At 47.1% G+C, this 10,526-nt stretch overlaps 1 protein-coding gene across 3 annotated transcripts in view; it reads right to left on the bottom strand.

Annotated features, from left to right (window-relative positions):
- Positions 1-10,526, bottom strand: part of OSBP2 (oxysterol binding protein 2) — a 197,735-nt gene that overhangs the window by 154,523 nt on the left and 32,686 nt on the right. For all 3 annotated transcript variants that reach the window (XM_074390933.1, XM_010349135.3, XM_003938436.4), the window contains exon 2: positions 2,504-2,712. In XM_074390933.1, the coding sequence (XP_074247034.1) occupies positions 2,504-2,699 (196 nt within the window). In that variant the 5' untranslated portion in view covers positions 2,700-2,712. The remainder of the gene's footprint in view (positions 1-2,503; positions 2,713-10,526) is intronic.

The raw sequence follows: 10,526 nt of genomic DNA, 5'->3' as shown, positions 1-10,526 counted from the left end.
TGGTGAAACCCCATCACAAAAAAAAAAAAAAAAAAAAAAAAGGAACAGGAGGAAAAGGATTATTATAAACACTTTATGCCAACAAATTAGATAACTTGGATGCAAATGGAGAAACTCTTAGAAACACCCAAATTACAAAGACTGACTAAAGAAGAAATAAAATATCTTAACAGACCTACAATGAAGAGGTCATTGAATCTGTAATCAAAGATCTTGCAACTAAGAAAAGACCAAGACCAGATGACTTCATTGGGTGAATTCTACCAAACATTTAAAGAATCTGCCGGGCATGGTGACTCACACCTGTAATCCCAGCACTTTGGGAGGCTGAGGCGGGCGGATCACCTGAGGTCAGAAGTTTGAGACCAGCCTGACCAATATGGTGAAACCCTGTCTTTAAAAAATAAAAAATTAAAAAAAAATAAAGAACTTGCAAGGCCGGGCCTAGTGGGTCATGTCTATCATTCCAGCACTTGGGAGGCTGAGGAGGGAGGATCGCTGAGCCCAGGAGTTTGAGACTAAACTGGACAACATAGTAAGACCCTTTCTCTACAAAAAATCAAAAAATAAAAACTAGCCAGACATGAAAGCACATGCCTGTAGTCCCAGTTACATGAGAGGCTGAGGTGGGAGGATTGCTTGAGCCCCACAGGGTGAGGCTGCAGTGAGCCATGATTGCACCACTGCACTTCAGCCTGGGCAATGGAGACCCTGTTCCCATCATCCCCAAAAAATTATACCAATTCTTTTTTTTTTAAATAAAAATACAGGGTTTCACCGTGTTGGTCAGGCTGGTCTTGAACTCCCGACCTCAGGTGATCCTCCCGCCTTGGCCTCCAAAGTGCTTGGATTACAGGTGTGAGCCATCACGCCCGGCCAATACCAATTCTTCTTAAACTTTCCAAAACATCGAACAGTATGAAACACTTAATAACTTATTCTATGAGACCACACAAAGACATCATAAGAAGAGAAAACTATAAACCATTATTACCCTTTATGAATATAGCTACAAAATTTCTCAACAAAATACTGGCAAACAAAATCCATTAGCATATTTAAAGGATTATACACCATGACCAGGTGGGATTTACCCCAGGAGTGGAAGGGTGATTCAGTAACAACAACAAAAAAAAATAGGCCAGGCACGACGGCCCACACCTGTAAACCCAGCACTTTGGGAGGCTGAGGCGGGCAGATCACCTGAGGTCACCAGCCTGACCAACATGGTGAAACCCCATCTCTACTAAAAATATAAAATTAGCCGGGTGCAGTGACACATGCCTGTAATCCCAGCTATTTGGGAGGCTGAGGCAGGAGAATCACTTGAGTCTGGGAGGTGGAAGTTGTGGTGAGCTGAGATTGTGCCATTGCAGTCCAGCCTGGACAACAAGAGCAAAACTTCATCTCAAAAAAAGAAAATCAGTATACTACACCAATTTGATTGAAGGTGAAAAAGGCCACACGTGGCCATCTCAATGGTACAGAGAAAAAGATCTGACAAATATCCAATACCCTTTCATGATGAACCCACTCAGCAAGCTAGGAATAGAAGGCAACTTTGTCAACATGATAAAGGGCATTTATAAAAAACCCACAGTTAACATCAGACTTGATGAAGAAAGAATGAAAAATTCCTGCCGGGCACAGTAGCTCACGCCTGCAATCCTAGCACTTTGGGAGACTGAGGTGGGTGGATCACCTGAGGTCAGTAGGTCAAAACCAGCCTGGCCATCATGGTGAAACCCCATCTTTAAAAAAAAAAAAGAATGAAAATTTCCCCTGTAAGATCAAGAACAAGGAAAGCACACCCAGTTCCCCAAAGCTATTCAACATTGTACTGTAAGTTCTAGATGGGACAATTAGGCAAGAAAAATAAAGAAAAGGAAAATTTGTAATGGAAAAAGTAAAACTTTCTCTATTGGCACACATGATTCTATGATTCACACCATTGCACTCCAGCCTGGGCAACAGAGTGAGACACTCAAAAAATAAAAAAAATTTATTAAAGTAAGAAATAAAATGTCTCAAAAAAAAAAAAAAAAGAAAGGAAATGTCTTTCACAGGACATCTGAGCTGGCCTCCCCACTAGGCAAAGGCAGAAGCTCTGGCTAAACGGTTTCACTCTCCAGGATGGGGAACCTGGAGGAAAGGCTGGCTTGCGGCACAGATGGACATACCATCCTGGACTCCCATGCCGACTGCTGCTTCTGGACCTGCAGCATCTGAAGGGTCTGCTGAAGTCCTGACTAGCCCAAAGAAAGGCACGTACAGCTCCTGCCTGCCACAAACATGCCCATGCCAAGAATTGTTGGCCAGACAGAATGGCTAAGCATCTCACTGCTGACGACGCACAAAACACGCACACACCTTGACCTTCCAGATTGATCCAGGCTGGCCTGGGTCTCCTGGCCACCATTGAGCCCAAGCTGCTTGTAATTCCCACTTCCTCCAGACCCGTGACACCACCATGTACACACCCGCAGTGCCGAGTGCTCGCTACCTGAATGAGTGTTCATCATGCGGACAGCCTTGGCCTTGGCCAGCTCCAGAGCGGTGATCCACTGCTGCCGGTCCACCTCTGAGCTAGCCTTGAGGTGGTAGCTCCTGCCCCCACTGGTCAGCAAGATACCACAAGAGTCCTCCGTGTCAATGTGCGCTGTGGACAGGTTGATGGTTCCACGGCAGGTGTGGGCCATTTCACCCTGATTTCTGTAGGAGGTAAGAGAAGGAATGGGGTGAGGCTCCTAGTCTCAATGGCTCCAGACTCAAGAAACCCTCTAGGCAAATCCTCAGAATCTCAGACCCTCAGAGCTGGGAGATGCCCTGGAGTCAAAGTTGGGAGATGAAGCCTATTGGAACTGTCTGGTCATGGCTTGATTGAGGGGAGCTCTCAGGCCACGACAGCTCTCTGTGAGTACAGTGGCAGAGGGATGGGGTGGGGGATGGGCTGTATCGGTGCCACGTGTGCAGGGAGTGCTTGGTGTGGTCTAAGCCCTTGCAGACACCAGGAAATTGCAGAATGACTGCCTAGGGTCTCTCAAAGCAGATCAGCCCTCAGACTCTGTGCTAAACTCTTTCCATTATGTCTTAGAACCATGGAGTTGGAGTCGGGAGTGGTGGCTCACGCCTGTAATCTCAGCACTTTGGGAGGCCAAGGAAGGTGGATTACTTGAGCGCAGGAGCCAACATGATGAAACCCAGTGTCTAGTAAAAATGAAACCTTTGCAAAATTATGACTGAGACAGTGAAAGAGATCTAACTTAACCGACTCCATCTTGCCTCTAACCTCCAGCTGTCTTTGTTTATTCCTGGACATAGGCTGAACTGACTTTCAGAGAAACTTAGTTTGCAGTTTATAGTTTAAACAAAGATGCTAACAGCCTTTTCCCAAAGCAGACCTCCTTCTTGCCTAGGGACGGTAGGCCGGGTGCAGTATCTCATGCTGTAATCCCAGCACTTTCGGAGGCCAAGGTGGGCAGATGACCTGAGGTCGGGAGTTTGAGGCCAGCCTGACAAACATGGAGAAACCCCATCTCTACTAAAAATACAAGATTAGCCGGGCATAGTGGCACATGGCTGTAATTCCAGGTACTTGGGAGGCTGAGGCAGGAGAATCACTTGAACCTGGGAGGCAGAGGTTACGGTGAGCCAAGATGGTGCCATTGCACTCTGGCCTGAACAACAAGAGAGAAACTCTCTCAAAAAAAAAAAAAAGAAAGAAAGAAAAAAAAAAAGAAAAAACAAACTGTGCTTTAGAAGTCATGAAGTTGGAGGCTACAAGATTCTGACCCTGGCTAATTTTGCAAAGGCAATTTCATTTTTAGTAGAGACAGGGTTTCACCATGTTGGCTCCTAACCTCAAGTTATCCACCATCCTCAGCCTCCCAAGATTCCGACTGCTCCTACGATCAGCGTTTGAGATATTTTGCAAACCCTGCACTTGATGGATAAGCTGGCACCACCCAGATCAATAAACTGGCTCGTCTGATCTTATGAACCCCACCTAGGAACTGACTCAGTACAAGAAGACAGTTTCAACTCCCTATAATTTCATCCCTGACTAATCAGCACTCCTGGTTCACTGGCTCCCCACCCACCCACCAAGTTATCATTAAAAGCTCTGCTCCCCAAATGCTTGGGGAGACTGATTTGAGTAATAATAAAACTCCAGTCTCCCGCACAGTAGGCTCTGTGTGAATTGCTTTTTCTCTATTGTAATTCCCCTGTCTTCAGGAATCTGCTCTGTCTAGGCAGCAGGCAAGGTAAACCCCTTGGGCAGTTACAAAAATATAAAAATCAGCTGGGTATGTTGGTGTTTGCCTGTAGTCCAGGCTACTTGGGAGACTGGGGCAGGAGAATCACTTGAACCAAAGAGGCGGAGGTTGCAGTGAGCCGAGATGGTGCCACTGCACTCCAGCACAGGTGACACACCAAGACTCCGTCTCAAATTAAAAATAAATAAATAAATAAATAATAAAGGACTATGGAGTTGGAGCAGGTTGGGATCCTGCCACTAAAACTGAAATTGGAGGCCCAGAGCCTCAGGGGACAGACGTAGAGGTATCTCTTGCTGGGAGGGACCTGGGACCTGTGTCACCCCTGATGCTGTCTTTTTGTTATATCATGAGATCTATGAAGCAAGGATGCCCCATTCTCTGGCTGTACATGGGTAAGTTGAAGGCATTGGCTGGGCAAACACAGTGCTACCTCATGACAAGGGACTGGCCCTTCTGCTAGTGACAAGATTATGGAGCTAATGGTATAAAAATAAAGGGAAGTGTAGGTGACTAAAGTGTATGCCGTTTCCAATTACAATCAATGGCAGAAAACGGCGATCCGACTATCATGACTGGATCGAACTCACTCCCTCAGACATTTGAGGGAAAGTCAGAACCCCTGTGACATAACAAATCTCTTCCCATGTAACGCATCAGAAGAGGAAGAGTGACTGGCCAGCACAGAACACTGCCGGTGGCAGGAGCTCATTTGGTAATTTTCTGCTGCCTTTTAATTCTCATTTTTTTCCCCCTGGCTGCCCATCATCTGTCATTTTTTTTTTTATTCTTCTATCAGTTCTAAAGTCAAATGACTTGACACTCTGTAAGACATCTGTCTTTTTTTGAACAGTGATTGTCTTTTTCGATTCTCTTGTGCTATGGGCACATTTCTTAGAGAAGATGACATGTAGTTGAAGGAAAGTGCAACTCTTAGCTGCTGGTGTCTTTTGCTCGAAGGGAAGTCATTTTAATTTAGAAAACTGGCGAAGCTGGGCACACCTGTTGGAAGCCTGACGCTTTCAGGTTTACGGACATTTTAGGCTAGAAATTGTTCGAGTGTGTGTTTTTTTTTTTTTTTTTTTTTTTTTTGAGGCAGAGTTTTGCTCTTGTTACCCAGGCTGGAGCGCAATGGCGCGATCTCGGCTCACTGCAACCTCCACCTCCTGGGTTCAGGCAGTTCTCCTGCCTCAGCCTCCTGAGTAGCTGGGATTACAGGCAGGCGCCACCACGCCCAGCTAGTATTTTTGTGTTTTTAGTAGAGACGGGGTTTCACCATGTTGACCAGGATGGTCTCGATCTCTCGACCTCGTGATCCACCCGCCTCGGCCTCCCAAAGTGCTGGGATTACAGGCGTGAGCCACCGTGTGTTAAACAGTATAGTGACTCACGAAAAATGACATTACGGCTTAGCTCAGAAATAAGAGGGGGATGGGCAGTGTTCTGGACAGAGAGAGTAGCAGGGGCAAAGACCAGGAGGGGAGGAGCAGTTCTCAGCTTTCAAAGAAGAGAAAGTTCCTTTGGCCAGAGTGCTCAGAACGAGAGCAGATGAGAGAAAAAGGGAGCAAGAAAATTAGGCAGGTGGGTAAGCGTATTTCTGGAGTTTAAAAAAAAAAAAAAAAAAAGGAAGGCCGTGGTGGTGACTCACGCCTGTAATCCCAGCACTTTGGGAGGCCGAGGCAGGCAGATCATGAGGTCAGGAGTTCAAGACAAGCCTGACCAAAATGGTGAAACCCCATCTCTACTAAAAATACAAAAATTAGCCAGGCACAGTGGCGCAAGCGTGTAATCCCAGCTACTCAGGAGGCTGAGGCAGGAGAATTGCTTGAACCTGGGAGGTAGAGGTTACAGTGAGCTGAGATCGAGCCACTGCACTTCAGCCTGGGCAACAGAGCAAGACTCCATTTCAAAATTTAAAAAAATAGTATTATAATGACGTTAGTTTCCTAGTTTTGAGAATTGTACTTTGGTGAGGTAAGATGTTAGCACTAAGGGGAGCTAAGCCAAGAGTATATGGGAACTATCTGCACTATTTTTCTAACTTTTCTGTAAATCTAAGTCATTTCAAAATTTTATTTTATTTTTCTTAATTTTTTTTTTTTAATGGGGTTTTACCATGATGGCCAGGCTGGTCTTGAACTCCTGATCTCAGGTGATTCACCCACCTCAGCCTCCCAAAGTGCTAGGATTACGGGCATGAGCCACCGCGCCAGCTCCATTTCAAAATTTTAAACATTTAATGCTGCTATCACCTTCCCAGGGTCACAGCCGATAGCAAAGTCTTGTAGCCAGAACCTGACCTCATCTACCTCCAGGGTCAGGGATTGGATTGGAGATATTCCCAATGTCACTCAAGGGCAGAAGCCTCAAGCCCCTATTATAGGATCTGGTTCTAGATGGGACTCTCCAGGGGACTAAGTAAAGACATTTTAAAAATCACTAGACAAAGAAGAGTGGGTGAGGCTGAGGGAGAGAGGGAGAGAAGACCTCCCAGTCGAGATGAGCCTGAAAACCAAAATTCACAACCTGTGAAGAAAACCAATGCTAATAAAAAAGCCAACAGCCGGGCGCGGTGGCTCAAGCCTGTAATCCCAGCACTTTGGGAGGCCGAGGCGGGTGGATCACGAGGTCGAGAGATCGAGACTATCCTGGTCAACATGGTGAAACCCCGTCTCTACTAAAAGTGCAAAAAATTAGCTGGGCATGGTGGCACGTGCCTGTAATCCCAGCTACTCAGGAGGCTGAGGCAGGAGAATTGCCTGAACCCAGGAGGCGGAGGTTGCGGTGAGCCGAGATCGCGCCATTGCACTCCAGCCTGGGTAACAAGGGCGAAACTCCGCCTCAAAAAAAAAAAAAAAAAAAAAAAAAGCCAACAAAGTCAATGCTTAGGATGAATCACTTCAGGCTGGGCACAGTGGCTCACACCTGTAATTTCAGCACTTTGGGAGGCTGAGGTGGGAGATCACTTGAGGCCAGGAGCTCAAGACCAGCCTGGGCAACATGGTGAAACCCTGTCTTTACAAAAAGCACAAAAATTAGTCAAGCATGGTGGTGCATGCCTACTCGGGTGGTCCCAGCTCTACTTGAGAGGCTGAGATGGGAGGTTCATTTGAACCTAGGATGCTGAGGTTGCAGTGAGCCTAGATTGTGTCACTGCACTCCAGCCTGGGTGACAGAGTAAGACCCTCTCTCTCAAAAAAAAAAAAAAAAAAAAACTCAATGAAAATAGAAGTTGATAAAAATGAAACAAGAGCAAATAGATATGAATAGGTAACATGAGCACTTCAGAAAATAAAAATATAGCAAATTATCAAAGTCTAATACATTTGCTAGTCTTAGAATTTAGCTCTGCTCTTCTCTTTCATTTAGATGTTTTATGTTCAATCCATTTTTCACCTGTAGCCAAGGTTATTATTTTTATCCTTTTTATTCAGCTTTTAAAATATTTTCAATGACTTCAAACTCAGTCCTGAAAAGATCTAAAATTTAGCCATGTCTCCTAAAATTCAGATTGTTGTTTGGGAGTGGTGCACCTGCTCATGTTGTAAATAAATGATTTTGTTTCTACCATTGTGAATCCTGGCTGAGGTAACCCTCTCTATGAAGGTTAACCTTCCAGGGAAGTCCAATAGTCCAGATGGAGGCAAAGTGCAAGCCCTGCTCACAGTACACTACTGGACCTAGCTTGCCGTGGTAACTCCTGTCCCTCAAGAGCTCATGGAAGTGTGTAACATTCCAGAACCATCTGGTCTTACTGACCCCTGAGCAGCTTCCGTGGCCTCACTACGCGGCCATGTCCTAGGGCCTCTCAGTTTTACCAGAGCTTATCTCCAAAATACATGATGATGTGGCCGGGCACGATGGCTCACACCTGTAATCCCAGCACTGAGGCGGGCAGATCACTTGAGGCGAGGAGTTCGAGACCAGCCTGGCCAACATGGTGAAACCCCATCTCTACTGAAAATACAAAAATTAGCCAGGCGTGATGGCGCACCTCTGTAATCCCAGCTACTCAGGAGGCTGAGGCAGAACTGCCTGAACCCAGGAGGTGGAGGTCGCAGTGAGCCGAGAACCCACCACTGCACTCCAGCCTAGGCAACAGAGCTAGACTCTGTCAAACAAACAAACAAAACATGATAATGTATCTTCTGCCATTGTTAAGGAGACATGTTTTGAGGCATTACTTTGATATCTGACGTATCTGGAATAAATATAAATACAATAGTAAACATCTGCAGTACAACTTAACTACATCAGAATTTACCACACCCAACATCCCGCTAAGTTAACTACATCGATTCTCAACAAAATAATATTCACGGTGATCCCAGTACACTCTCACCTCTGTCAAGGATTCCAGCTAGCAGAACCCCGAAGCCTGTTATAGTTAATGCACCACTCTTTAGGCCATGGAGACCATCTGTGGTTAGCGACTAACACAGCTGTATTGGACACAGACCTTGTGCACTGACGCAGAATGGTGCACCACCTCAGCTCTCTCTCTTCCTCCTCCACTGAAGCCAAGTCACCCTGCCTGATTGAACTTGGGAGAAGTACTGCATCTCAGAGTTGGCTTTCTGAGTGGTCACCAAGAAGCTGGATTTTTTCCAACCCACAGCAGGGAAGGGTTAGTGCCTCACAAGTTAAACAACGAGCCGTGGGAAATGGAAGTGGATGGGAACCAGGCGGGGAAACGCTCTTCATTTATCCCTGCTGCAGTCTGTCCGAGGTATCCTTGCAAACCTTCCAGAGAAGTCCATGAGCCCAGAGAAGATGAGTGGCCTCTCTGAGCCTTGCAGTTCGCTGCGACGCGGTGGCCAGGCCTTGAGGCCTCACGTCACTTTGCATCCTCTCCTTGCTTTTCTTCCTGTTTTGCTTTCACAGCACCAAGCCTCATCTCACGGCGCCACTAAGTGCCCAACCAACCAGCAATAGACACCACATGGAGCCCTCCGTGATATGGCCCATCCTTGGGAAGAGCCAGACAGCCACTAGCTATATCAGACCCTTCCACCTTGGAGGGATACACAATCTACCCTTCGCGAAGCAGAAGCACTTTCGGTAATGGGGTTGCCTTCCCTGCCTGCAGTGCCTCCAATAGTACCATGGTCCAAAGTTACCGAATGCCTCGTGTGCTGGCCTAGACTCCCATCCAACACAACCTTACACCAAGAGGCCCCTTTCAGCCTAGGAGTTGCGCCCATGACTCCTGCCCATAAATTCACTGGAATCACATGAACCCAGCTGCACTCGGGGCATCGAGCTGGGCAAAACAAGGGAGTGGCTTCCCGGCTTAGCTGGTGTGAGCCTCTGTCCCCCAGGATGCCTTAAGCTGACAACTGATACCGGGTGCCATGTCCCCACAGCTACAGCAGACAGGCCCAGGAGAGACCCTGCTCACCATCACACATGGTTGCCCTTTGCAGGGTGTGTGCTCCCCATCCTCACACCCTTGGGATCCGCTGCTTAGAGGATCTAGTCCTGTGGTAAGGGAGGAATGTGAAACAACAAGGATCCCACTGACCTGGACTCTCCCACAGCCACTTGGCCACCTATGGCTCCTCATGCCAGTGAGCAACAAAGAGGGCAGTGACTCTACTGCCAGGGGTCACTGATCCTAATTACCGTGAGGAATTAGGTGAGTGGTCCATTTGGGGATGGGAGGAGAATGTCTGGAATTAAACCCTGAGGACTCCCTGGGATCTCTCTCCTTTTTTTTGAGACCGAGTTCCACTCTTGTTGCCCAGGCTGGGGTGCAACGACACTGTCTTGGCTTCCTGCAACCTCTGCCTCCTAGGTCCAAGTGATTCTTCTGTCTCAGCCTCCTGAGTAGCTAGGATTATAGGCACCCGCCACCAGGCCCAGCTATTTTTTTCTTTTCTTTTCTTTTCTTTTTTGAGATGGATTTTCACTCTTGTTGCCCAGGCTGGAGTTCAGTGGCATGATCTTGCCTCCCTGCAACCTCTGCCTCCTGGGTTCAAGTGATTCTCCTGCCTCAGCTTCCTGAAGAGCTGTGATTACAGGCCACCGCCACCATGTCCGGCCAATTTTTTATATTTTTAGTAGAGACAGGGTTTTACCATGTTGGCAAGGCTGGTCTCAAACTCCTGACCTCAGGTGATCTGCCCGCCTTGGCCTCCCAAAGTGCTGGGATTACAGGTGTGAGCCGCCACCCCCAGCCCTGGTATCTTGGCTGATCATGGGCAAGACCAACAACACACGCAGACCCCTCAGTGCAGACATTACAGA

Source organism: Saimiri boliviensis, chromosome 21 (assembly GCF_048565385.1).
Source record: "Saimiri boliviensis isolate mSaiBol1 chromosome 21, mSaiBol1.pri, whole genome shotgun sequence".
Taxonomy (NCBI): domain Eukaryota; kingdom Metazoa; phylum Chordata; class Mammalia; order Primates; family Cebidae; genus Saimiri; species Saimiri boliviensis.
The sequence above is the reverse complement of the archived record's forward strand: the minus strand, read 5'-3'. Positions and strand labels throughout refer to the sequence as shown.